Source organism: Molothrus ater, chromosome 24, assembly GCF_012460135.2.
Source record: "Molothrus ater isolate BHLD 08-10-18 breed brown headed cowbird chromosome 24, BPBGC_Mater_1.1, whole genome shotgun sequence".
Lineage (NCBI taxonomy): Eukaryota > Metazoa > Chordata > Aves > Passeriformes > Icteridae > Molothrus > Molothrus ater.
Window position 1 is genome coordinate 6,907,414 of NC_050501.2, and position 27,890 is coordinate 6,935,303.

The following is a 27,890-nucleotide window of genomic DNA, read 5'->3' on the forward strand; positions in this document are numbered from 1 at the left end:
CCGGGGCAGAGGGTGCTCGGACAGAGGGAAGGTGCAGGGGAAGGGGCAGAGGGTGCAGGGGAAGGGGCAGAGGGTGCAGGGGCAGAGAGTGCTCTGCCAGGCTGGCTCGGGGGGAAGCGCAGGAGGGGCCGCACAGGGAGCGGAGCTGTGCGGGAATCAAAGCCCCAGAGCGCAGCCCGGGGTGCCGGAGCACACGGGGACAGCGGGCTGTGCGAGCAGGTGTCTGCCGCTGTCGGGGAGCGCAGCGGGCCCTGCCCCGTGCGCCGGGGCTGGCAGGGACGGGGGTGCCCCGGACCGAGCGGGACCGGCCGCGGGGCGCGGGCACGGGCACGGCTGGGCAGCCGCTGCCTCCTGCTGTGTGCGCTGCCCGCAGGGGCACAGCCTGCTCTGCCTGTCCTGGGTGTGCAGGACAGCTCGGGGGGACAGGGGGGCTGCTGGCCGCTGCTCTGCGCCCCCGTGGGGCTGTGCCCCGGCCCGCTCGCTGCCGGGCCCGTGCCCTTCTCCCCGGTGACCGCTCGCTCGCCCGCTCTGTCTGAGTCACCAGGAAATCTGATAAGGCTCCAATGAAACCTCTGGAGCAGCCTGGGGGGGCCGTTGGCACCGCTCAGCCACCCTGATTTCTTGGCTCTCCTCCACCACCCTGACTGTCACATGTGCGTGACCAGAGCGACCCAAACGGGTTTTTACCTGCTTTGCTGCCCAAACTTTAGGTGCCAAGGGGCCTTTTGGTAAAGATACAGCCCTTAATTCTTGGGAGAAGTGTATGGGCCCTTTCCATGACATGTGGCGGCTGAACCTCGAGCTTTGAAGGTGACGTTTGCTGGTTTGCATCAGTCACATTCTTGATTTAAGCCTCCCAAAGCGCTAGTGGTCAGAAGGCTGCAGGGAATAGGGAGGGCAGGAGGGGAACCTGTGGCAGCTGCAGGATGGAAAATCATCCCCAAACGTGACCCATCAATTAAAGCAGATCATCAGCCCCAGCAGGAACCCGCTAGGTGTGTCAATTCCTCTTTTCCGTTTGGCCGTGTGCTGGGTAGCCAAATTAATCTGTTTTAGCAATTAAGCAAGAAACCCTGAGCGTTTCTTGTTCTGAAGGGCTTAGTCATATCTGGGTGAAAAGCCTGAGCTGGTAATGTTTGGGTTGAGGCAGGACTGTGGGCAAAACCATGGGGGCTGCTTGGCTTCCAGGAGCAGTTCCTGGAAGCTAGAGCAGGTACAGAGCAGCTGGAAATGCTCCTGTGGAACCACTGGCTCGGGTTTTGCTCCCTCCTGGCCCCAGGATCAGCCAGAGCTGTGGTGGGGTGAGGATGCAGCACCCAGGGAAGGCCTCGTGGCTCTGGCAGTGGGTTCCTGCTGCTCTGCGTTGGACGAGGGCCTATCAGCCTGTCAGCCCTGCAAAGGATTTGCCTTGGTGTAGGTTCTTGGCCAAGAGGAAATTTCCTTGCTCTGGCCTGAGGGTTTTAACCTGCAGACAAATCCCAGTCCAGCTCCAGGTGTCTGCAGGACAAACCACTTACAGGGTAAGATCTGTGTCTGTGAAACTGCATTTGCACCCTGGGACATCCTAACTATGGCACAAGGTGTAAAATTGAACTTTATGTGCGTGTTGTGGGGTTTTTACACTGAATTCCCTTTTTTCTTCCGTTGAGGATAGAAAAGGGGACAAGTATTTATTGAAATGCCTTTTTAAATTAATAATAATTAAAAATGTCTTTTTGTATGACTTAAATTTCAACACTGTGAAAAGGGCAAGCTCTCAGGCAGATTTATTCCTTGCTCCCTGCACCTTTCCTTGGAACAGCCACAGCCCTGTTCCACAAGGATCCTTTCCAGGTGTGGTTCTCCTGCAGGAGCTGGGACCTTGTTTGCATTCCCCGGCTTTCAGACTGCATCAGGAAACTCCAGGTCTGACAGTCAGAACCAGCAAGTCCTGCTTGGCCCCAGCCCTGGCATTCCTGTCACCAGCTTGAGAGAAAATCCAGCTCGCATGCCCCAGTTTCCTCTCCACCAGCAAGGAAAACTTCCATGTCAAGGGCATCTGAAGCCTGCCTGATTTTCTGCGCGGAGCTTTGGGTCCCCATGGAGATGGCATCTGAGAAAAGAAGATAAAACCCTTTTGTGTGGATGGATCCCGATTATTATTTGTTTAATTAGAATCTGGACTGATGCAGAGGCAACAATTAACAATTACCTTCTGTAAAGGACTTTGACAGCAGCTGAATAGGTTAATGACTTGCAGGATGGAGACAAATCATTGCAGCTGTCATTTATGAGGCTGGAGGTGCGAGGAGGAGTCCTCAGGCCTGATGTCTCTGATTTAAGGGGCTTTTCCTCCTTCTTTTGGAATAACCAAGTAGGAATTTTCTTCTGCCGTGCAGCTGGGATTATCTGGGAGCCAGGGAATTGAGTTCCAAATGAAAATTTAAACTATTCATTACACTTTATTAGCAGGCTTCAGGAATGCTTAATTGTGGAAATAAATTATAGGGGAGGCGAATGGGTAAGTTTTTGATGTCTTTCACACACCTCCCCTTTTTGGGAGGGTTCATTAAGAGGATTGGGACTGGGCTTGCTTGTCCTCAGTGTCCCCAGGGCGGGCGGCCGCGGGGAGGACAAGGCGAAGGGAAGGATTTTGCAAACACTGCCACCCCCTGGCTCTTTGCTCTTTATTTTATAAAGAGTTTCATTTTCCGAGCAGAGCCGGGCTCGGTGCTGCTGCAGGGAGGGGAGATCCCGCAGGGTCAGGGGGCTCAGCTCCTCTGCCCGGATCAAAGGCTGACAGGACTGGGTGAGGACGAGAGGAGCGTCAGGGTGACCCAACTGCAGCTTTCCAGCACCTGGAGGAGCCAACAAGGGTTGGCTCAACAAGGAAAAGGGATTATTTGAAAGGGTCTGGAGTGACAGGACAAGGAGGAATAGCGTTAAGCTGGTGGAGTGTGAGTTTAGATTGGATTTTGGGAAGGAAATGAGGGTGGGCAGGCACAGGGTGCTCAGAGCAGCTGTGGCTGCCCCTGGGTCCCTGGCAGTGCCCAAGGCCAGGCTGGACACTGGGGCTGGGAGCACCTGGGACAGTGGGAGGTGTCCCTGCCATGGCAGGGGTGGGACAGGGACATTTCCAGGGACAGGAACAGGACCCTCAGCCCCCTCTTCTCTAGGCTGGACAAACTGAGTGACCTCAGCCCATGCCTTCCTGGTTTCCCCTGCAGGCCCTTCACCGTCCTGGCCGCTCTGGAGCGGTCCGAGCTCAGTTTTGGGGCTCTAACCCCCAGGTTTGGGGAAGGGGAGGCGGCGGCCATCACTCCTCCTTAACTACATCTCCCAGCAGCCCCTTCGCGCCGCCACGCTCCCGCCCCCTTGGCGCCGATTGGCGGATCTCTCCTGGTCAGTTTCCTCCCTTTCCATTGGCTTCGCGAGCTGTCAGTCCCGGCGCGGCGGCGGGCAGGAAGGGGCGGAATTCACGAACGGGATTTACGCCTTTTGCGCGGGGCGGGGCGCGGCGGCGCGCGGGGGGGGCGGTTGCGCAGTTGGCGTGGCGCATGCGCAGCGCGCGGCGGCGGCGGGGGGCGCAGCGCAGCCCCGGACAGCTGGCGGGGGTACCGAGGGCCGGGGGCGGCGGGCACGGCCGGGGCCCCGCCGCGGCCCCTGCGCTGCGTCCCGCTCTGCCCCGCATGGATGGAGCCTCGCAGCCTCCGGTGCCCGCTGCGCTCGCGCCCGGCAGGCCTGACAGGTAACGGGCCCCCGCGGGCCGGACGGGCCCCGCCGCCCTGACAGAGCCCCCCAGCCCGGTTCCCTTCCGTGCCCGCCACCCCCCGGTGCCCCCTTCCCTTCCCTGGCAGCTGCGCCCCGTACCCGCTTCGCTCGCAGCTACATCTGCCGTGCCCCTTGTCGGTCAGCCGGCCCAGTGCCCGTTCCGTGGCAGCTCTGCCCCCGGTGCCCCGTTCCCCCCGTTCCCTCCCCGGTCAAGCACACCTCGTCCCCCTTCCCTGTCAGCCTGTTCCTCCCCGGTCAGCTGTGCCCCTGTACCCTCTTCCCTGTCAGCTGCCTGCCCTGCAGGCTCCAACTCCTTTCCCTGACAGCAGCATCTCCACGAGCCCCCTTCCCTCTCCGCTGCCCCCCTCGCCTCCCTTTCCTGACATTTCCCCCACCCCAGGCTCTGTGCGGTGTCCCCTTATTCCCCGAGGTGTCACCCCCTTCTCCTTACCAGGGGTCTGACTGCCTTTAGGGATCTCTCCCTTATCCATCCTCCCACCCCAGCCCCTCACCCCCATTTTGCCCAGGCCCTGTTCCCCCCAGCCCTGCCTCATCTGCTGGTGCCACCCCTGCCAGGTACAGCTCCTGCTTTCTGCCTCCTTTCCCCCTCCCACCCCAGCACTGCCCTGTCCTCACATTCCTCTCCCCTTTCCTGGGTGTGACCCTGCCCTGCTCCCTCCTCTGCTCCCTGTCCCCTGGCTAAAGCCTTCCAGAGCCGTTCCCTGCCCTGCTGGGTGTGCTGCAGCCCCTTTCCTTGGGGAGGGGGCCGGCCTCTCCTCCCGTGCCAGTTAAACTCCTCCAGGAGCTGCTGGGCCGTGTGGATCTTGGCGCTGGGGTGTTGCCTGTGCGGGCCGGGGGTTCTCTGTTCTCTTCCCTTTTCCCGTGGGTGTGTCAGCTGGGGTCAGGGGAGGCAGGGTTGCAGTGGGAGGGCTGCGCTGCCAGCCCCGTGTGGCCTGAGTGTGTCAGAGTTCCCCTGTGCTGCCTCTGCCAGGGCTCCCCTCTCACCTCTTCTCCTGGCTCCCTGCTCCAGCCATCTGTCCTGGGGAGCCACTGCTGCTCCTGACAGCTCCTTCCGCTGGAGAAAAGCCTTCTTTTAACAAGGTGTTTGCTGCTAACCAGGGCGTTCCCTCTTGGTTCTTCAGGTTTCCTTAAAACAAACATTTCCATCTACACTTATGTATTTTAATTTGATCTGTGACCTCTTGGAAAGTCAGAAGGGCAGGGAAATAAGTTGTGAGGATAAAGAAGCCTCTCAGGGTGGGTTCTGGGTGGTGTTTGGAGGGGTGAAATAATTTATAGGTGCTGAAGGGAAGGGTCTAAGGAATCTTCCCTTGGGATGAGCTGTGTATCCAGAGACTCGTGGTGTGCAAAGTGTTGTTTTTTCCAGTGACCTTGAGTTCGGAGCCTGAGACACTTGGGCACATCCAGGCAGTTAGGAATGGGATTGCTTGTTTGAAAGTGCTGATTTTGGGAGTCCTGCTGCTCTGGGGAGTTCCTTGGGGCAGATGGAGCTTTCCCAAAGGGTGCTGGTGCCAAGGCTGGGGCTCTGCCCTCCTGTGCAGAGCCCATCGCTCTGTTGCTGTGGGTGGGAGGTGCTCAGGTGGTTCCATGAGAGGGAAATACAATCCAGCCAAGGAGCAATCCCTCAAATCCAGGCTGTGTTGGGAGCATTTGATGTTAAATTGATGGAATTATTTGTGTTATCAACGTGGAGGTTTTGTCTCCAGGCTTGGCGTGAGTGTTCCTCTCCGTGCCCTGGAGTACCCTTTGGAAGTGTACTTTCCCAGGAGCTTAAGGGGCTTTTCAGTGGCTGTCAGTGTAAACAGAGCCTGCCCAGTTTGGAGCCCATGGAAACGTGTGCCTTGTTAATTTTTGACTGTGGATCTGAGCCTTGCGAAAGCCCCGCTTGCGCCCTGCAGTTGTGTGTGGCCGCAGAGGCCAGGGCAAAGTGCAGGAGCTGCAGGTGGGCTGATCCTCTCTCTGTGTGCTCAGGGAGCAGCGTGAGCAGGGGCTGTCACTGCATGCCCGGTTTTTCCTCCTGGCCGGGGTGTTCCAGGCAGGTTGGAGCAGTGAGGGATGAGGGAAGGCTGTCCTTGAAGGGTGATAGGGAAACGTGCCCTGGTGTCATCCAAGGAATAACCCCAGAGAGGTCACAGGTCACGGAATGGGGTGGTTGGAAGGGCCCTCAGGGATGGTTTTGTGGCAGGGCAGCAGCACCTCCCCATCCCAGGCTGTTGCAGGGCCTGTCCAGCCTGGCCTGGAGCACGGAGCCAGGGCTGGGTTGTCTCTGGCTGGAGCCAAAGGGAAGCTGCCTGTGGAGTCAGCCCTGGTAGCAGCAGTGCAGATCTGTCCTGAATTGTCCCTCGCTCTGGGACTCCATCCCTCATTCCACCAGGGGCTGCTTGTGCCGGGTTAGTTAAAAGCCAGAAGCTGCCAGAATGGGATAGAGCAGAATTTGCACGGTGGTTTTGCCCAAAGAGGAACATTCTTTACCAATTTCCATGGTGGAAGTTTCGAAGGAATTTCCAATTCCTTTAGTGGTGACAAAGACAGACTCTTTGGAGGGACTTCATGTTTGGAGGCCTTTGAGTCTGAGAAATTGGGAGGCACAGTTGAGTTTTGTCTGATTTTTATTACATATATTTTGCAGAAGATCTAAAAGTCTTGGGAGATTTTGTTTTATTCCAGGGTCAGTTTGAAACTGGAGACTGGATCTGCCTGTACAGTGGTGGGGTCAATAGTCTTTAGTGTTAAGAACAGTTAATATTTATTTAATTTATTTATTATTTATTTATTTAATATTTGAATGAGGTCACTGTCCTATCCATGGGGACTGGGAGTCTGTGGTCAGTTGTGGCTAATGCTCAAAATGTGATCTGGAATGAGAATTTGGGCTTCTTATTCCTGTGTCTGTGATTCCATGGCAATTTAAAGGTTGCCAGGGCCTTTGTAGTTGGGGAATACCTGTTGAGCAACAAAAAATAGCAAAGGGAAAGGAGGAAAGGCTCTTGGAGCCTTCTTGGGCAAGCAAAGGCACAAGGTCTGGGAGACCTTTGAGCCCTCTACAGCATCCAGTTGCCAAATCAAGCACTTTCCTGGAAAGAGACACCTTGGGCTCCTGCATTCCTGTTGGACTGGGTTTTATCCAAGCCCATTACCCAAGGTCTGATTTCTTGGGTGATTTTCCTTGCCTGTATTTTTTAAGAAGTAAAGTTAAGATGTTCCACAAGGGAGAAAATGCTGCACAGAGGAGTCTCTTGTTGAAAAACAGAATTTCTAACAGTCTGTTAAGGAGTGGTGGTTTTGGGGGGTTTGGCTATTCCTTCTCTCTGTTTATACAGAGGGGTTATGGGGTATTAATGGTTTTGCAGTGACTTATTTAGCTCTAAATTGGCCTCCTGGTGTGGGTTATTTATGGCTGTATATGGGAGATCTGGATCTTCCCTTGCTCGTGCATTTTCCCACGTGTGTCCTTGGGGTTGTTTGGTGCTGTTGGAAGAGAAAGGAGCTGATTAGAAATTAGCCATAACTAGAGGTGGGAAATGTGACAAAAATACTCCCAAAAGAGCAGTGGGGAGGTGACGGCCTGCCTGGCACTGGCGTGGTGAGGTCCTGAGAGCCAAATCCAATTGCTCTCAAAGAGGGAGAGAAGAAATCTGCCTGTCAGGGAAGAGGAGGAGGGAGCTGGATGGTGCTTGGAGAGGGGAGACTGCGGGCAGAGCCTGGGGATGTTGTGGGGCAGCTCTGAGGAGAGTGGAAGGCACTGAGGTGTGCTGGGATATTGTCCCTGTGTCTTTTGAGGATGGACTGGGGAACAACCTGAGGCCGTTCCCTCTGCTCCTGTCCCTGTGCCCTGGAGCAGATCCCAAATCCCCCCTGGCTGTGCCCTCCTGGCAGGAGCTGTGCAGAGCCACCAGGGCCCCCTGAGCCTCCTTTGCTCCAGGCTGAGCCCCTGCCCAGCTCCCTCAGCCCCTCCTGGGGCTCCATTCCCTGCCCTGGACACGGTCCTGCTCCTCATTCTCTCTCCCAAAGTTTGGGGAAGCAGCTCAGAAACCTTTCAGGAGCTGCAGAGTCAGCAGATCCACCTGCCCTTGTGCCCAGATGCTGCTGCTTCCTCCCCTTCCTGTCCTTGGGAGCCATTCCCAGCTCCTCAGGGAAGTTGTTGGGGCTGCCCCGTCCCCAGGAGCGTCCAGGGCCAGGCTGGACAGGGCTTGGAGCAGCCTGGGACAGAGGGAGGTGTCCCTGCCATGGCAGGGTGGGACAGGAAGGCCACTGGAAGCCCTCCTGTGGCAGCAGAGAATCGGATGAGGGTTGCCAGGACTCCTGTTTGTTGCAGTGTTTCTGTGAAATGCTCTTGTTTCAATGAATCAGCATTTCCTCATTTAGAAGAGGAAAATTTTGGCTTGTTCTGCTTGGAAATGTTTTTAAACTAGAAGGTTACATAGGACAAGATGGGTGTTGGAAATTTCATTTTTATTCTTTTTGTTGTTTTAAAGAGAACTGTAGAAATGTCTGAATGGGCCAGGCTGTGGGGTGGAAACTGGGGAAGTTGCAGCATTTCTCAGGGACTGATTGATCCTTTGCTAGGCAGCCTGTCCAGCTCAGGGTTGGGACCATCACTCTGCAATTTGAATATTTTTTTTAGCAGAAGTAGCCAATTCCATGGGGTTTCAATTATTTAGGTTAGTACATTAAACTCCATTAAGAGTGTGCAAAACTCTTAATTTCTCCTGGAAATTCAATTTTAACTGGTCACCTCTTTTCTCTTCCTGAGGTAATTAGGTGTTCAGTTGTGACTCATGTTGTGATTTCCAAGGAATGTTTATGCCCTTTTGGATGTTTTAGGGGTGTTTTGCTGATAATCCAATGTAGTAAATGAGAGAAAAGATGTGGCCCAAAGCATCAATGCTGTGTTTATTCACTTTGTTGGTTGTAGAATTTGGGAAACACGACATTGGACATGAGTGGTCATGGAATGGCGGGAGGGAAGCCTGGGGCAGGAAGCTGCTCTGGGCTCACGGGGTCTCTGCTGGGACAGAAACATGGATTTTCCAGGCTGATGCAGTCCTGGAATTCTGCTCATGCTGAATTTCTCCACAAACCGGGAAGGGCCTTGAGTCAGACATCCATTCTTCCGTTGTTTCTCCCCTGAGTTTCTTCAGGAGCCTTTGTTCCCACCGTGCCAGCTGTTACCCCCCGTGTCTCTGGAGCTGGCAGCGTGTGCGTGGCCTAACGTGCGGTGTCCCCGCCGTGTCCCTGCTGTGTCCCCGGCTGTCCTGCAGGTAACTGAGCACCCTCAGCGTGGGTCCTGGCATGCTTGGATGCACAGCAGCTCTTCCCACTGCTTCTCTTCGTCTGCCCCACTGCAAGAAGATGGCAAAGGCCAACATCACCAGAGACATCATCCACAGGCAGATCAAGGTAGGTGTGAGCCCGTGTTCAGTGGTGCTGGCTGGAGAGAGGGGAGTCACTGCTGGAGTGGGAAAACTCCTGGTGCTGCCTCTGCTTGGGAGCCAGATCTCTGTTACTTACATATTGATAAGCCCTGTAAGGAGCTTAGGAGAACAAACACACAGGACCTGTCACTGTCCTTAATGGAGAGCTGGGATGAAGTCTGGCATGACAGGAGCACAGTTCCTCTCCCTGGCCTGGTTTGCCATCAGCAGCTCAGTTCCTTCTGAGCTGAAGAGAGAAATAGAGCTGCTTGTGTTTGGGCACCACAAAGGCCCTTAGCCAGCTTCCCTCTCTGCTTTCTGTGTTCTCCCCGTGTGATCTTGCCATCAGAGGTATTTCTGACTGTAGTAAAGCTAATGATCTCTGTCACAGCCTCTCTGTCTCCTTTCCTTTAGAGAGTGCTGTGTTGCTTCCTTTGTGTAGGGGAAAAAAAACTTGTGCAGTGGTGGGATCAGTCATCTGATGGCTGCTTTGGTGGAATATCAGCGTGAAAGGACTGGCTGCAGCAGACACAATAGGCAATTATTGCTGGGACTCAGAGGCCTGAAATCATTTGCAGCTTTGCTGATAATCAGCATTCAGGAAAGGGATCTGTGAGTGGCCAGAATAAGGAACTGGGAGCTCGAGTGCTCACTTTGCAGTTTGGTACCAAACTCGGTTATAAGCTTGTAATTCAATCCATGTGCAAAGATTTGTTTTGCTGCCCTAACAAGGAAGGGCTGGTTCTGTGGTTTGAGCCCTAGCCTGGGACTGTCTCAGCCTGTCTGCTCTGTCAGGCTTTGACGTGTGACCTTGGTGCTAAGTCAGGCAGTTCCTTGTAGGAAAAGCAGTGTCCTACCCCACAGCCCTCACAAAGCCACTGGGGCTGCAGCAGCACAGAATTATACCTGCAGCACCTTGCATGGGCCTTGCAGTGCTGCAGGAATGCTCTCCACAAAAGTACATCAAGGGGTTTGAAGTCTGTCATGGAAGCTCCTACAAAAAGCCTGGTTTGTTTTGCCTCCAGTCCTTTTATGTCTGTCTCCATTCTGTCTTCAAATAGCTTTTGGTGTGTGGAGTTCATTACTGAACACTGGGCTGGGAAGGGAATTCAGCGCTTCTGTGTGTGCTCTGGGACTGCTGATGTGCTCTGAGCACCACCAGGGTGGTGTTTTGGGCACCACCAGGGTGATTTTGGCATTGGTGTTCCCATCTCTAAATGCTGGTGACAAAGGACTAAGTTGACAAGTGTGGCATGGAGTGAGACCCAGCTGGGTCAAGTCCTAGGGAAAATATCCATTTAGATGCTCCATCCAAAATCTGACTGGCATTCTCTCTCCTTCATTCCTGCCTCTGCAGTTGGCCTTCTTTCATCAGAGCCATCTGCTGATGCATCTGTGAGCCCTGTGAGATCACAGGGGAAACAACTGTCCTGCTTTCCTTCACCTTCATTTGTACTGACGCAGTTCTGTGGCAGCTGTTCCCATCCCTCTGGAACAGGCTGTGCGCTGCAGCTCTGCTCCCTGCCTGAGGAACAGCCCATCCCTGAAGGCAGCTGGCCAGTTCCACTCCAGCTCCTCACCCCGTGCTGCTGCTGCCTTGGGACAGGCTCTGCAGTGGCACAGTTCTCCTGGGCAGCTCAGGATGGAGGTGCTGCTGAAATCCTTGCCAAGGGATAATAGCAGGCATTCCCACGTTCTTCCCTATCTTCTGCTTCAGGCCCCAGGTAGGGTCAGCTTGCTCTGCCTCAGTGTGGGCCTCCCAGAGCTGGTTTGGCTCCTCAGCTGGAGCCTGGCACTGAGGTACAGAGCATTTTAAATCAGTTCAGGGGCAAAGATTAAGATTTGTCCACCTGGAGATGTTCAGAGGATGGGAAGGCTGGAGAGGGACTTGTCACAAGGATGTGTAGTGATGGGACAAGGGGGAATGGCCTTGAGCTGAAGGAGAACAGGGTTAGATGGGATATTGGGAAGAAATCCTTCCCTGGCAGGGTGGGCAGGCCCTGGCACAGGGTGCCCAGAGCAGCTGTGGCTGCCCCTGGATCCCTGGCAGTGCCCAAGGCCAGGCTGGACAGGGCTTGGAGCAGCCTGGGACTGTGGGAGGTGTCCCTGCCATGGCAGGGGTGGCACTGGAGGGGCTTTGAGGTCCCTTCCCACCCAAACCATTCCGGGATTCTGTGACTCCCTTCTACAGTACAGGACCTGTGGACCCCCCCAGTGCCCGGTGTGGTTTTTAAGGCTGAAGAATGTTCTCTGAAAGAGCAGGAGGAGTGTTTGTTTGCCGTGCTCAGTGTGGTGCCTTTTGCCCCTGCAGGAGAGGGGAGCGCTGGGCTTCGAGCGCCACTACCACGTCACCGACCCCTTCATCCGCCGCCTGGGGCTGGAGGCTGAGCTGCAGGTGGGTGTGCAGGGGGAAACCAGCTCCTGGGGGTGCTCCTTGCTGCAGGAGGGCATGAACTGCTCTGGTTTAGCAGGTCACTGCTGATTTCTTGGTCCCCCAAACTGCATCAGAGCCAGGAGCAGCTCAGTGAGAGCTTGCGTGAGCTTTCGGCACTGCTGGTGCACCTAGAGGAGAACATTTAATAGGGTGGGCACCACCTCATCTCAGCCCTGCCTGGTGCACCTAGAGGAGAACATTTAACAGAGTGGGCACCACCTCATCTCAGCCCTGCCTGGTGCACCTAGAGGAGAACCTTTAACAGGGTGGGCACCACCTCATCTCAGCCCTGCCTGGTGCACCTAGAGGAGAACCTTTAACAGGGTGGGCACCACCTCATCTCAGCACTGGTGCCTGAAGAAGACAATTGGCAGCTGTTCAATGTGCTCAGCTCTAATGGGATCCCTAAGGAACAGGTTGTAGTGCACTCTGACATACCTCAGAAAAGGTTAAGGTTATACAGAATATTCTGAGTTGGAAGGGATCATTGAAATCTTGAGTGAACAGCCCCATCTGGGGGTCAGACCCTCAACACCCTGCTCCACCCAACTGAGCCAACCTCTAACACATCCATTATCTTGGTTTGGGGGAGAAAAGGGTTATTTTGTCCCCCTTTTCAGTCACATCTCCCACATCAAATGGTGCTCAACACTCCCCCACTTCCTGGTGCAGTCGTTGGTAAATGTGGATGAAGATGGATGATGTAGTCACCCAGCAGCAAGGTGCTTCTAACAGAGCTATCAAAAGTGCATTTTCCCTGTGTTCCCAGAGTGCCTGTACATGTAATTTGTCAGCCTAGCCAAGGGCTTTGGAAGCAAAGTCACCTTTCTGTGTGTGCAGCAGGATTTCAGCTGTAGCCTCTCAGACTAAACTGCCATTTTATTCAACACTACCTTTTTCTATTTGTTTCATTTTGCCTTTTCTACCCCAGCTGCTCTACCATGTCTGTCTTTTCTGGAGGTGCTTATCTACCAAGTGTGTGGAGTTCTTTGCAGGGTTGGAACAAAAAACCCTGCTTTTATTGGAAGAAGTTATTTGTGAGGAGCTCAGCGTGTCCTTGTCTCAGGACAGCTCTGTTTGATACATCTGAAGTTTGACTAATGCCATCTGCCCTTGCCTCCTTCCCTCAGGGTCACTCTGGGTGTGTCAACTGTCTGGAATGGAATGAAAAAGGAGAGTAAGTATGTGGCTTCATTTGGGGAATCTGCTAAGCCATAACCCCAGGTTTTCCCAAGACTAGGATGTAGGTCATGTTATCATAAGCAGCTGCTTCCCATTTCTAGTAAAGTGGAGCTCAAGCTCAAATTTTGAGCTGTAGTAGAGCTCACGCTTCAAAAGAAGCTTTATTTTGTTAAATATATCTGGATATTATTAGAAATGCCCCTTTAGTGAGTTCAGAAGGGAAATGGTCAGACTAAGAAGTGGAGATTGAAGGCTGCTTCTCTTCTCTTAAGTGGTATTATGGATTATAATGGATCTTTAGGATTTGCCCAGCTGGTGGTGACATTTCCCCACCCCCTTCACCACGCTGTTAAAAGCTGCTGCTGGGGGACAGATATCCAAGGGAAGGAGGTGGAGAATTCACCCCTCTGCAATTTGAGAGGGACACTAAAGAGCAACTTCCAGTAACCAAGTGGAATGAAGAGTTTCTGTGTGAGAAACGAGTGGATTGGAGGAAGAGTGGGTATTTCTGCACATGCCTCTTACAATGTCCAAAGTCTGCCCTCTGATACTCTTCAGAATTATTTACTAGTGAAAATTTCATGTGCTTGAAAGAGAATGGCTAAGTTTAAAAGAGCTGAGAGTCACAGATGTCAGATTCCTTTGGTCCAGATGGATGGACAAGGCCGAGAGCACCTTGCAATGACTTTAAAAGCAGTTTGTGGTTCACCCCACGAGCCCTGGGGCTGCCTGGGCACCTCAGGAGCCTGGGGATGGATGCCTTGGCTGGGCTTCAGAGATGGTGTGGAGCAGTTAACACAGCCAGGGTAGTGGGGAAGGTGGATGCCCTGCATTTTGCTGTTGACCAAACACTCCTGTTTTCCCACCACAATGTGGGTGGGATCCTTCAGTCAGCTGTGCTTTCTGTGGAATTGCTTTTTGTCTGCTTTAGCTCCTAGACCTGGCTGGAGGGATGGGTGCACGGTGAGCAGCAAGAGCGAGAGCTGAGGGAAGAGAGGAAATGGGCTGGTTAGGGCTGAATTAACTTAATGGATGTCTGTGGTCAAACAGCTCCACAGACCCGGGCACGGTGTGGAGCAGAAGAACTCATGGTGCATATTTGTCTCCTGTTCCTTGCAGCTTGTTGGCCTCTGGCTCCGATGACCAGCATACCATTGTGTGGGATCCTCTGCACCACAAGAAACTCCTTTCTATGCACACAGGACACACTGCAAACATCTTTTCTGTCAAGGTATGTGCTTAGAAGGAATGAGCAGCTAACAGAAACAGCAACCTGGGCAGTAAAAGGATAAATCCTTGCTAGAAGACATTTTTCTGCAAACAGTTTTCCCCCCTCCAAAAATTTAATATTTCTAATTATGGGGTAAAGGATTAAATCAAATGTTGCACTTAGTTTATGCAGATGCCAGGCTTATTCTCTCAGTGAATTGGAAGGAAATGGTTGTAGCAAACTGGGATGTGTGATGAAGGCACTCTTGTGTCCTGCTGTAGCTGGTGACTCTTGAGTGTGCACGCTGACCTGTGTACTAGGGAATCCCGTGGGTTAGCCCACGTTCCTGGAGCAGAATTCCTGCTCTGTGAGTGCCAGGGTGTCCCTGTGAGCCCCCCAGTGCTGCTCCAGGCTCAGTGTCCATCCCTCTGCCGCAGTTCTTGCCGCACTCGGGGGATCGCATCCTCATCACGGGAGCTGCAGATTCCAAGGTGCACGTCCATGACTTGACTGTCAAGGAGACCGTGCACATGTTTGGAGATCATACCAACAGAGTGAAGCGGATTGCCACGGCGCCCATGTGGCCAAACACCTTCTGGAGTGCAGCAGAAGATGGCTTAATCAGGTACAGAGTTCCAGCTGGTTTGGTGTTGGGAACCATCACAATGTGTGCTGTGCACAGACCTGAAGAGAAGCTGTACTAAACCGTTTAAGCTCATCTCTCCCTTTGCTAAAACTGGAAAGATTTATCTTGTAGAATCATAAATACTCTCCTCAGCTCCTCCATTTTCCTCACTGCTGGAAATGGAGGCCAGGAAAGGAACAGGTCATGACTTGGGAGTTTAATTTGGAACTTGAATAAATCTGTGCACGTTGTAGAGCTGTTTTTAATCATTATCCTGGTACCGAGGCCTAGTGTGTGCTGTCCCAGCTCAGGACATTGCACGAGTCTCTTCCTGCTGCTTCTGTTACCCTGTGGTGCGTCTGCCTCACTGCCACCCCTTTGCAGGCAGTACGACCTGCGGGAGAACAGCAAACGCTCCGAGGTCCTGATAGACCTGACTGAGTACTGTGGGCAGCTGGTGGAGGCCAAGTGCCTGACGGTGAACCCCCAGGACAACAATTACCTGGCCGTGGGGGCCAGCGGGCCCTTTGTGCGGCTCTACGACATCCGCATGATCCACAACCACAGGTAACAGCACCTGCCTCTGGGGCAGAGCCCTGGGGCTGGGATCTGGTGGGAAGAGGGACCTGCAGGGATCCAGCACTCTCCTCTTGCTGGGAAGTTTCACTCCGTTTTTTCTGACACCCAAAGTCTTTTGGCTGAGTGCACCAGGGTGGTACGAGGCTGGTGACCCCATAACTGTGTGGGCAGCTGTGTCCTCATGGGTGGACAAGGAAAGCCAGTGAAGGTGAGGCTTCCAGCAGCTGACTGCTGTGCTTACCATGAGGCTGTTCCTGTGTCTGTAGGAAAAGCATGAAGCAGAGCCCCTCAGCTGGCGTGCACACGTTCTGTGACCGGCAGAAGCCCCTCCCGGACGGGGCAGCTCAATACTACGTGGCAGGTACGGCCCTGCTCCAGGGGTGACCTGGGGCTTCACTGCTGCAGAAACAGTTACCCATCACACACAAACCCCTGCCCAGGGCAGCTCTTCCGTGGGGTGTTCCATGGAATTGCAGGTTATTCCACTGGGGAGGTGAGCCAGCCTTGCTGCTTTTTGTCCAGCATAAATGTGTTTTTGTCACTCCTGCTGGAAAGTGAAGGGTTGGATATAACCTGGGCTCTATAGGCTCTCCTGGAACTGGTCCCAGTTCAAAATCTTTTTGGCACAGAAGTGACTTGTCCTCATCCTGCAGATAAAGAATCAGTGATGCAGTATCTGAGCAATCTAGATGACATTTTTCTCCAGTGCTCATTATTTACTATGTTTTACCCCAAAATGTTTGGGTTGTTTGTTTTTTTTTTTACAATCTCTCAGACCACAATGTTCAGCAGACCAGTTCTGACAGTCCTGCTCCTGATGATTCCCACTAGAGGATTCCTCAGGTCCCCTGAATTGGTCATGCAACACATCTGCTGTCTGAAGAACAGAACCTGTGTGTGAGCTGAATATTTAGGAGCTTTGGTTTCCTTGTGCTGAGGGCTTTATTAAGGAAACCTAATTAAGGGGTTGAGGATGGAGGTATTTGCAGATGGCCACAAATCACAAAAGCCAAATCCTAGAGAATCCCCAAAACTGAGATTTGCTGGGTTCTGGAGGCTCATTGTTAACAAGGCAGTTTTGTGGGGTGGCTGTGCAAAATTGGAATGATGGAATCACAGAATGGTTTGGGTTGGAAGGGACCTTAAAACACACCTTGTTCCACCCCATGCCATGAGCAGGGACACCTTCCACTAGACCAGGTTGCTCCAAGCCCCATCCAGCCAGGCCTTGGACACTTCTAGAAATGGGGCATCAACTCCCAGAACCTGTGAAAAGGCACCTGTGCATATTTTGGTTCCTCATGGAAGGATCCCATAAACAGCAGGAAATGGAAAATCCTGTAGGTGCTTGTGCTCCATGGCTTTGCTCTTTAAAAGGGAGCAGCTGGGCTAGGACAGAGACAACAGTTGAGAGTTAAGCCAGTAATTCTGGACTTGTCCTCTCCACAGGGCACCTCCCAGTGAAGCTCCCAGACTACAACAACCGGCTGAGGGTCCTGGTGGCCACGTACGTCACCTTCAGCCCCGATGGCACCGAGCTCCTGGTCAACATGGGAGGGGAGCAGGTAGGGAGGCAGAGAAGCTTCACCTTGTGTCACTGGACATTGTTGTGTGCTGTTGGAAATAGGTACAGCAACTTCTCTGTGGGTAATGTGATGGATTTTAAACTGCATTCTGATTAATTCAGACTAAATACTTGGGATTAGGGATGTATTTGTTACGCTGTCACTGATCAAAGTTAAACCACGTTCTGTTGTGGTTTTCCAATTCACATTTCACTCTCCGGAAGAGGGGAAAGAAAATAAACAAAACCAGTTCTGGAACTGACCTTTGTTGACCTAGAAAGGATTTCATAACTCATTCTTGAAACATCAAACTGCTTCTGTAATAGAATGTAGTGACTAAGAACTTGGAGAAGCAAAGGCCTTCACCTGGAATATTGATTGCTTTAATTTTAAGCTCTGGGTGTTACTCATGGATCTTTTGTAAAGCCTATCAATGGAATGAGAAAATCCTCCTGACAGCATTAATCAGCGTGGATTAAACAGGACCTTTGCTCGTGGGCAGGTTGCACTGTGCTTGTCCTCTCCAGCTCTTTCTCACACTTGCTCCCTTTAGGAGAGGGTGAGCTGTGGGTCTGGCCTGGGCTGTCCATTCCTGTCCCAGTACAGCTTTAGATTGGGATTTCACAGAGCTGCCCTGGCAGTTTCTTGGGAAATACTGGTTTCATCTTAGAGAGACTTTTCCTCAGTGTTCTGCCTCTTTTCTGTCAATAGGTGTTTGGTTTCTTCATTATCATGCTGTTAATTGAAATACCTTAGTTGCTTAATTGAAATATGAAGCTTTCTGAGCAGGTTGGTCAGTGGTCAGGTCATCTTTTAAACTCTGCAGGTGTGGAGTAAGATCGGGTTCCTGTTTCTCAGTGTTGTTCTCTGAACTGGGCTGGACTGGGACACACCCCAATTACTGCTGCCATCCCTTGTGTGTCCATCTATAAAAAAGATTCCCAGTGAGAAAACTGGAAATAGCAAACACAAACATGGAACTGTGTACCCACTGAGCCCTCTTTTATTTCTGACTTGAGCATCTCTGTTTTGCAGACTTGTCTCATGCTCTTTTTTCCTTTCCTCAGGTCTATTTGTTTGATCTGACATACAAACAGCGACCATACACTTTTCTCCTCCCAAAGAAGTGCCACACTTCAGGGGGTAAGTGTGATGCTGTCACAAAGGGAGCGAGCAGCAGAGGGGAGTTCTGCATGCAGGGTTCATTTTCAGGGTGCAGGGGGAGAATGAAGCAGGGTGTGGGTGTTGCTGGGCTGCTTCTGCAGTGCAGTTCATACCCTGGTGCCAAAATCCTTCTGCAGTGGCACAAAACATGAGGGCAGAAGTGACCTGTGGAGAGAGGGGTGTGGGAGTTGAGAGTGCCTGAAGCCTTAATCAAGGATTAAGCAGAGTGTTGAGTGGTTGAGGTCCCTGGTATCCTCCCAGACCATTCCAGGATTCCACGATACTGAAATCAGTGTAAGGTAATTCCCTTGGCACTTAGTTCTCTGTGTGTCTGGCTTTCTGATCTAGAATTGTATTGCAAAGGACACTGCAGAGATTTGTAAATAAAGAGGACAAATCTAATCCAGGTGGCTGGAGCAGGTGGAATCATGGAAGTTTTGTTTCTGCTCTGATGGGCTGTCGTGTTGGGTTGGCCCTGCTGTAAAATAAACCCTGTGTTTGTATAATCTACACTGATACTTAGCATGGTTGTATGTATCTTTTTCTAACCCTCAGAAGTGCAGAATGGCAAAACCTCAACCAATGGAGTGTCCAATGGGATCCATCTCCACAGCAACGGCTTCCGCCTGGCCGAGGGAAGGGCACACGTGAGGTGAGGGCACAGCTGCCCCTCCTGGGCTTCTGGGGCTTTGGCCTTGCCTCTCACAGGGTGAGGGGCTGCCACGAAGGTGTGAACTGCAAACCCCTTGCCCTGTTCCTGGGTTGCCAAGTGGCCTCTGTCCTTGGGCTGTGAACAGGAGTCAGACCAGGCAAGAGCATCCTGGGACGATTTTTCCTCTTATGATGAATTAAGGTGGACAAAACTAAGAAATTATTTTTCATGCCTGGAAGCAAAGTGTCCTGAGTGGTGGTTGCTTTGTGGCCTGTGTGTTGATAGTGGTAGAGGCTGGCAGGTGAAGGAACCTTGCTTCCCTCTGCCATTTTTTGGGCAGTTGCCTGCTGCAGACTGAGCTGAAGCAGCCAGAATTGTTCTGTGGCAGCACTGGAACACTACTGCCATTCCTAGCGTGGGAGCTGGGACTGGATGGAGCCTCTTCTATTGCTCCTGCTGATTTCTTTCTTTAAAACAAAATGCATTTGGGGTGAAGGAGCAGCAGCACATCTTGGTGGCTGTTTTTCTTCCAGCTGATGAGACTTGGTTCAAAGTCAAGACACTTATTTAATACCATATATGGGTAGTCTGGGTTCTTCCAGAGTCACTTTGTGGATTGTTTCAGCTCCTCTCCTCTAGATGGCCCCTCCACCGCGGCAGCAGGAACGGGGCTGGAATTTTGGGTGGTGGAGCATGGGCCTGGTGAGCTCAGATGCTTCTGCATGTGCATTGTTGTGCATTGCTAAAAGAGCAATGGAAACGTTGTTTATTTATGCAGTCGAAACAAAGACCTATTGGTGAAGTCTGATGCTTAAAATATCCACTGCTCAATTTGGAGTGCGTCTCTGTAGATGAAGAAAAATTGGAAACAAATGATGGTCACACTGATGTAATGAGACTGCCAGAGGGTGGGGGGCCTGGCACAGGGTGCCCAGAGAAGCTCTGGCTGCCCTGGCAGTGCCCAAGGCCAGGTTGGACACTGGGGCTTGGAGCACCCTGGGGTAGTGGAAGGTGTCCCTGCCCATGATAGGGGATGGAACTGGATGGGCTTTAAATTCTCTTCCAACCCAGACTATTCTGGTATTCTGTGGTCAAAACCAAACTTTCCTCTTAAACTCCAGTTCTTCAGGTCCAGAATCCCTTCTGCCTTTTTTTGAATCTTTATGAGGAAGTTTAGCAAACATTAGCTAAGCTGCAGCTAAGCACTGCAGACTGTGACCTGGAGTGAAGGACTCACAACTCACCTGTGCTGCTCCCTTGTTCCCCTGCAGCCCCCAGGTGGAGTTGCCCCCGTACCTGGAGAGGATCAAGCAGCAAGCCAACGAGGCCTTTGCCTGCCAGCTGTGGACACAGGCCATCCAGCTGTACAGCAAGGCTGTGCAGAAGGCCCCCAACAATGCCATGCTCTATGGGAACAGAGCTGCTGCCTACATGAAGCGCAAGTGGTAAGGGGCAGTGCCACTGCAGGGGACTCCAGGGCCACCTGGCCCAGGGGCCTGGTGTCCCTCTGGCAGGGGGGGTCGGGGATATCAGGCTGAAACACAGCTGGGCACCTCTGGCACAAAGGGGTGGTGCAGCAGTCTGTGCTGGACAAATTCTGGGGAGGCACAGCTGGGATGCAGCCCATTGTGTCACCTACTGATGTGCTGGGTGAAATCCTGCTCCTTTCCTGTTTAAAAAGCAACCCAAAATCCACATCTGATTCACAGCACTCTGGATGTCTCCAAGGGTGTCTGTGTTTCCTTGGGTGGTTCTGATTTGCATTAAAGAAGGGCTCTTAAATCTGCTGTCAACACATGACGTAATGGTGACTGTGCTTTGTAACATCCCATGACAGGAGGTTGTTTTAGGGCTGCTGGGGTGGCTTTGCTGCTGCTTTCTCCAAGTACCTCGCACTGCAGACACCCAGACCTGGTGGTTCCTGTGTTACCCCAGTTAACCCAAACACTCTGACTGGAAACAAACCTCTGGGAGGGGTCTGGGGAGGTGGCAGATCCTTGCAGTCTGCCGAGGACTCTGCCCTGCTGGTTGCAAAACACCCTGTCAGCCTCTGCAGTAGGTGATGTCTGCTCTGACCAGTGGCCAGAGCTGCATCTGCAAGATACAGCTGAGTTATTTTAGTGCCTGTCCCCTTGAGCAGAGTAAGACTAAGTACCATGACTTGCCATTAACATATTTAAAATAGCTGTGGTCCTTCATCTCCATTTGCTTTGTGAGGATATCCTTCTCCTCTCCCTGCTGAAATCCCCAGTATGAATTCTCTTCTCTTCTTGCCAAGATAAAGAGCAGCCAGCAGTTGTTGTGACTGTTGGTAACTGGCCTACTGGCTGTTTTGCAATAGCAGAGATTTGGGAGCTGCCTCAAAAAGACCTCAGTGTTCAGAAGGAGAAGAACAATAGGTTGGGATTAAGGGATGGAACACAGAAGCTGAGTGCTGATCTCATGAATGACATTTTTCTTATAGGAATCGTTTTTCCCAAAGGGTGTTGGCACATCTGAACCTTTCAGTGTGGCAGCTACTACTTTGCCACAGTTTTGGGTAGCAGCAAGATGTGGAAAACACACACAGTGGGTTTCTGTGGCATGCAGGGGGTAGGATTTAAATAGCACTGAGGTGATACCTTCCAGGTGCAGAAAAGGGACACTTTTCTGCTAGGAACAGTTTGTGGAGTGTGGGGAAGGTGGCTGGGATGTCACTGAGCAGGGGGAGAGGCAGACAGTGACCCAGGCTGAACCACCACGTGTCTCTGAGGTGTTCTTGATGTCTGGAGCTGGAACAGGTACAGGCCACCCTCAGAACCCTGCAGGTTCTGCTTTGGCCTCATTCTCTGAATAACAGAGCAAGAGAAAAGGAAGGTCTGTAATTTCCTAACCTCCCCTTGTTCATCTCCCTTAAGATGCTGCTCATATTTTCCAGCACTTCTAAGGCTGGCCTTTGAAATTTTGCTCCTAAAAGCCAACTGCATCCCCCTCTGGATTGCTTTCAGCAGTCCACGTTGGCAGTTCTGAGCTGATTTCTGGTTTTGCACAAGCTGAGTCAATCCTGTAACAAAGGGAGAAGGCAGAGCCTGCTTTACATCCCACCATGTCCATTTTCACACCAGTCTGTTGGGCTGCCAGTGCTGGTAGTTGAGCTTGAAGGATGTTTGAGGGTGGCAAAGCAGTTCAAAAGCCCAGTCAGGTGTGCAAGTGTGTGACACCTGTCTGTCATCCTAACAGGTAGCTTGCATTCCCTCTTTCTCTGAGTACAAATGGCCCATTGCTGCGTGTCCTGAGTTAACCCTGGCAGCCCTGCCGAGCCACGTTCCTGCTGCACATCTCGTGGGCAGGGCTGGGCTGTGCCCACCTGGGCAGGAGGGAGCTGCAGGGTGGATGGTTTGAAAACCTGCAGGATTTGGAGCTGCCCTTAATAAGGCCAGACACTGAGACGCCTCTTCCCTGTTCACCTGTGCATGAGGAGGAGATCCTTGCTGTGAGGGTGACAGAGCACTGGGACAGGCTGCCCAGAGAGGGTGTGGAGTCTCCTTTACTGGAGATATTCAAAAACTGGACACAATCCTGAGCAGGGAAGGTGTCCTGCGTGACCTCCAGTGGTCTCTTCCAACCTGAGCCTTCCTGTGGTTCCCTGACAGAGGTTTCACGTGATCTAAAATTGTTGCTCTGTGAATTCATCCTTTCCTTGGGAGTGTTTCGGACCTTGGTAGGTGCAGTGCACAGAATCGTGGAATGGTTTGGGTTGGAAGGGGCCTTAAAGGCCATGTCATTCCATGGCAGGGACACCTTCCACTATCCCAGGCTGCTCCAAGCCCTGTCCAGCCTGGCCTTGGGCACTGCCAGTCGCAGTGAGGCATGTAGGTTACAGATATGAAACATTATCATTATTATTAACTATTATTAACCATCAAATGGAGCCGTGGCACTCTGTTCAGGCAGCGTTAGGCAGGTGCGTGAGCAGTTGAGGCTCGGTGCTGGCACGCCAGGTGTCTGCCCTGCCAGCCTGAGCTGGGCACCACACAGGGCTCAACAAGTCCCTCCTGCTTCCAGAGCACAGGCAGACAGCCTCATTGCCAGCCTCATCGCCCCAGCCCTGAGCTCAGGCTGTAAACAGGATACAAATACCCAGAACACTCCATCTGCTCTAGCGCTCACTTCTAAAACTCCAGCGATTTTCCTGTAAAGGTAGAAAAGGTTCCTGCTTGAGAGGTTTGTCCCTTTGTGTGAGAGATCCTGCAGCTCCGGCCGGGCTGGGGCCGAGCTGTGCCGTGTGTCCACACAGGGGCACGATTGAGCTGTGACAGGGAGCCCGCCTGGCACGGGAGGGCTCTGCTGCCTGGCCAGAGGGCTGCTGCATCCTCCATCTTCAAAGGACTTCCCGAAATGTGCTGCAGCAGGGAGCTCTGCTCTCTCGGATTTGAAATGGCAGGTCAGGGCTGGCGGGGCAGCCTGGTGTGGTCACATCCCAGAGCTGCCTGTGGGCGTCTGCTGAGCCCTTGGGAGGCTGGGCTGGGTCAGGTGGTGCCCCCGAGTCACAGCAAATGCTGTTAGTGAGCTCCTGGGGTGTGGGATTGTGTGGAGAGCTGGAAACAACAAGCTGTGGAGTGAAATGAGGGCTGGGAAACAGCAGTGGAAAATGTTTGCTGTTGCTGCCTGGGCTGGCTAATGCAGCGCTCTGCTTTCCTCAGGGATGGGGACCATTACGATGCTCTGAGGGACTGCTTGAAGGCCATTTCCCTAAATCCTTGCCACCTGAAGGCCCATTTCCGCCTGGCCCGCTGTCTCTTTGAGCTCAAGTACGTGGCAGAAGCACTGGAGTGTCTGGATGACTTTAAAGGGAAGTTTCCAGAACAAGCACACAGCAGTGCCTGCGATGCACTAGACAGGGACATCAATGCTGCCCTCTTCTCCAAGAGTGATAACGGTGAGTGCTGCTGCTCCTGGGCTGCTCCAAGGTTACACTGAAATCTAATGAGCACACAAGGACCTTCCTCCTTAAACTGCCCCTCTGAAGTAAAGCTCCAACTTCTGAGAGAGATTGATTGTTGCTGTGCACAGAAACTGGCCTGAGCCTGTTCTTTCCTTGTGCCTGGTCCTGGCTTGCTCTTGAGTGAGAGTGTGATAAAAGGAGTCTGATGTAGCCAGGAGATAATCTGGAAGGAAGGAAGCTCATGCTCTGAGCCCTGCTTCCTGCTGGAATCGTCCTTAACTCTTCTCTAAGGCTGCTGGGGTCTCCTGGGGTGTGTTTTGCTTAGAAGTCCCGCAGCGGTGCTGAGGGAAATGTGTTGTCCTTGCAGCTGAAGACAAGAAGGGGGGTGGCCCCATCCGGCTGCGCGCCACGGGCCGCAAGGACTCCATCTCTGAGGATGAGATGGTGCTGAGGGAGCGCAGCTACGACTACAAATTCCGGTACTGCGGCCACTGCAACACCACCACTGACATCAAAGAGGCCAATTTCTTTGGCAGGTATGCTGGCAGGTGGTAGCAGGGGTGCAGGACAGGAGTGAGCAGCAGCAGGGTGATCTGCTCTGTGGAAGTAGCCCCGTGTTACTGTTCATAAAATGACACGGGCACTGGTTTGGAGGGTTGGGATGAACTGACAGGAGCCCTCCTCCCATGCTGCTGCATGAGCAGCTGATGAGGAGCAAATCCACAGAGGACCTGGTTGGGCTAGCAGTTCAGAAATCCATTTGGGATTGAAAACAGGGCTCCTGGGGATGCAGAGAGCCAGCATGAGGAGCTTTATCTGGATGTGCAAGCATGAGGGGTGTCAGCCTGCTGATGATAGAAGCTGGGTGAAATTCTCAGCCTGCTGGAGCCTGGCTCTGGAGCGTGACCCAGGCTCTGCTCCTCTGCCCTAGCAATGCCCAGTACATCGTCAGCGGCTCGGACGACGGCTCCTTCTTCATCTGGGAGAAGGAAACCACCAACCTGGTGCGTGTGCTGCAGGGGGACGAGTCCATTGTGAACTGTCTCCAGCCTCATCCCAGCTACTGCTTCCTGGCCACCAGCGGCATCGACCCGGTCGTGCGGCTCTGGAACCCCAGGCCGGAGGTAAGAGCTGCCCTTGTTGTGGGATGCTCCTCCCTGCTGTGTTTTCCCACTGGGATCTCCCTTGCAGCAGCCCCTCCTCGGTGCTGAGTGCTGTCCCCTGTGTCTTGCAGAGCGAGACCCTCAACGGGCGCGTGGTGGTGGACATGGAAGGTGCTTCCCAGGCCAACCAGCGGCGCATGAACGCGGACCCGCTGGAGGTGATGCTGCTCAACATGGGCTACAGGATCACAGGACTGACCAGCGCTGGGGCTGCAGGCTCAGACGATGAAGACAGCTCAGAGGGGCAGGTCCAGTGCCGGCCCAGCTAAAACAGAACTGCCTCTCCTTCCTCTAAATGTTTGGCTGAAAGGGAACCGAGTTTCCTTGGTCCTGAACTTTCTCTGGTGAATGACTGCACTGTTTCGCACTATGCACAGGGTAGGACAAGCTGGCAGGGGCAGGAGCGGCCGTCTCTAAACCATCACCTCCTCCTCCTCCTCCTTTTCCATGGCAGTGCAGTCCGGGGTTTGCCTTTAGTGGAATTTAGTCCCAACAGGGGTCTTTGAGTTGTCTGTGAGCAGTGTAACTGGTGATTATTTTTCCAGAGCTGCTGTATGATCTGGTACAGGGGCTGTTGCCTGCATTGCAGGGGGGATGTTAAATTCCTGAATAAAATACAAACCTAGGGCAGGGGTTATGGAATGAATTTACTGCAGTGATTTTGAAAGCTTGACTGTGCTACCAGCCTGTCTAGAGACCCTTGGTTTATGGCTGTTGGCTATGAAACACCTGTTTTGTCCCATAACATCTATCTATCTTCTGGCTTCCATCTCAGACACGTCAGCAGATGTAGCTGTGCTGTATTGAGGGCTGGAGGTTGCCTGTCTTGTGCCCCTGTCGTAGCTGAGGGATCAGTGAAGGCACTGGGTGTGTGCAGCTCCACGGGGCAGAACGAGCTTGCCCAGTTCTGATATTCCCTCCCGTGGTCCCTGAGCCCGTGCAGGGAGGTGACAGCAATGGGCACAGGCTGGATCAGAGGCCCAGGACTTGTGTAGCTAAAGCTGCTGAGGAAAAGGGCAGGTGACAGCACCTCTCCATTGCCCAAGGTGTGTAGCTGTGTTCACTTCTCTCCATGTCACCAGTGCAGGAGCTGAGGCTGTTGTCACTGTGTGAATGATACAGCTACAGTCTGGATTTGTCAGAAGCAGCATTTTTGTGCAGCCAGCTGCTCTGTCTTGGCCAAGGTGGGCCTTCCCTGCCTCTTTGTTGGTGTACCATCAGATGGATTCGTGGTCCTCTCAGGAACCCTCCTTCCTCTCCCCACTCCCTGGCTGGCTGCACAGCCAGGGACACACCTGGAAACACAGCACTGTACTTCCATTCCTTCCCCCTCCTGTAACACACAGCCCTGTTGTCCCCTCTTGCAGTTGCCAAACACTAAATACCCCACAGATCTTACACAGCTGTGCTACAACCACCTCTGGAGGTTGTTTTTTCTAGGACTATCAACTAAGACCAAAGAGCCCCTGGAGATCTGAACCGCTCTGCGCTGTCTCGTGTCTCTTCCTGCCGAAGGTCTGAACATGTTAGCCTTGGTCCCAGGGGTGTGAGGTGTGTGTCTGGGAGTGTGTGCGCATGTGTGTGTGCTGTTCTTCCATGTGCTGCAATCCCTGGTCTTCCTGTTGCTGCCGTGGAAAGATGAGAGGCCTCCCTTTCCTGCCCTGGCTGCCTCTGGCTGCCAGGCACCGCTGAGCGCAGCTGCGCGGGGCTGCCTGAGCCAGGGCTCTGCCTTCCAGAACAATCCTGGAGCCGAGGAGCCAGGGAGGGCAGCTGGCAGCGTCTCTCCGAGGACACTGCTCCTGCAGAGAGAGGGCTGGGGGTGCCCTCGCACGCTCTGCTGCTCTGGCCGGGGCGAAGCTCACAGGGACGGCTCCCCTGCTCTGCCCGGCTCTGGGGGCAGGACCAGCAGAGCTCACCTGGCCAGGTGTCCCTCAGCCCCTGGGCCAGCTGTCCCTCAGCCCCTGGGCAGGTTTGTTGGTTTGTTTTCACGCAGTACCTGTGACTGTTGAGTTCACCTGGCTGGGGGTGTGCCCAGGTGCACCCCCGGCATTTGCTGCTCTTCCAAACCCAGAGGCAGCAGAAAATTCTCCTCACTTGGGTGGCTTTCTGACATGGTCTGCCCTTTCCTTTTTTTGCTTAAGGCTTCCTACTAGACGTATCCTCTTCTTTTTTTTTTTTTTTTTTCCTTTCCCTCTTCTCCTCCCACTCAAACTTTTTTTTCAGCTTTCAGTAGACAACGTCTGTAGACTTTGATTTTTAAACTGAGAGACTGAGATGGAAAGCTCTGAAGAGAACAGACCTCTCCCTCCCCATTCACCTTTTGCTGTGGCAGCTATTTTTTGGTTTTTTTTACCCTTGTGAGACAGTGCAGCTCTTTTACCTGCCAGTTGCAGTGTGAAAGCAACCAGATTCCCTGCCTCTGCAGTGGGTTGCTGTTTTTAATGGCTGCTTTGGTTAAAAAAAAAGAAGATTAATAATAATAGGAGAGAAGGGGAGAGAAAAATCTCTCTGCCTCTAGCCCCTTTTCCCCTTGCTGTGGGCAGATTACCTGCTTGTCGCTTGTTAACAAGGAATTTGTATTTATTGGTGAAGGAAAAAAAACGTGCTGGGGAAGTCAGGAGAAGATGTTGCTTTATTGACCTCTGCTGTTTACTTCAACCCCCTCTTTGGGAAAGCTTCTTCCTGCTCTTTCTGGTTAACTCTTTCTAGCCTGGGATATGCAGGGATGCCTCCTTTATTTTTGTATTCTAGCAATGGGCTCTCCGTTAGGAGACTCTAGGATTCTCTTAGTGTTGCAGTGACCATTGCTTCTCGCTTTTTTGAGTACTAAAGACGATCATCTCGTAAACTTTGCCCCTGCAGTTGTAGAGGTAACACACGAGCCTTACTGCCCTCATTAGAAGGAGCAGACAACTTGTTTCTCTGGTCCCTGGAAGAGAAAGGGTTAAGCGATTAAACAATTCTTTGTTCTAGTTCTTTCTTGGTGTCGTTTTGTTCGGGGGCTCCTTGTGGTTTTGTTGTACCTTTCTGCTCTGCGAGGGTGGGTGGAGGGTGGCCTGGTTGGGCCAGGTGCTCTCAGTTCCTCAGGCTCCAAAATGTGCGTGGGAAGGGGAGCCCAAAATGTGGCCCAGAAGCTGTGCTGGCCACAGAGTGAGTGCTGAGTTAATTCATGCAGGTTTGGGAACTCAGGGCTGGGGGCTTTGGGGC

At 52.9% G+C, this 27,890-nt stretch overlaps 1 protein-coding gene across 1 annotated transcript; it reads left to right on the plus strand.

Moving 5' to 3' along the window:
• The first annotated feature begins 3,583 nt into the window (after positions 1-3,583).
• On the plus strand, positions 3,584-27,655 carry WDTC1 (WD and tetratricopeptide repeats 1). The gene is made up of 16 exons (XM_036397011.2): positions 3,584-3,727; positions 9,033-9,171; positions 11,497-11,580; positions 12,750-12,796; positions 13,921-14,032; positions 14,449-14,636; positions 15,021-15,203; positions 15,482-15,576; positions 16,665-16,780; positions 17,848-17,923; positions 18,500-18,596; positions 19,868-20,041; positions 23,279-23,514; positions 23,888-24,056; positions 24,452-24,644; positions 24,755-27,655. The coding sequence occupies exons 2-16, from the start codon at positions 9,064-9,066 to the stop codon at positions 24,950-24,952; spliced, it is 2,076 nt and encodes a 691-aa protein (XP_036252904.1). The 5' UTR covers positions 3,584-3,727; positions 9,033-9,063; the 3' UTR covers positions 24,953-27,655.
• Positions 27,656-27,890: the final 235 nt, after the last annotated feature.

Excerpts from the sequence above, each read along its gene's own strand:
- WDTC1 (XM_036397011.2), top strand. The coding sequence starts at position 9,064 with ATGCTTGGATGCACAGCAGCTCTTCCCACTGCTTCTCTTCGTCTGCCC. Across the intron at positions 14,637-15,020 it reads GCAGAAGATGGCTTAATCAG|GCAGTACGACCTGCGGGAGA; the intron begins GTACAGAGTTCC and ends ACCCCTTTGCAG. Across the intron at positions 15,577-16,664 it reads AGCTCAATACTACGTGGCAG|GGCACCTCCCAGTGAAGCTC; the intron begins GTACGGCCCTGC and ends TCCTCTCCACAG.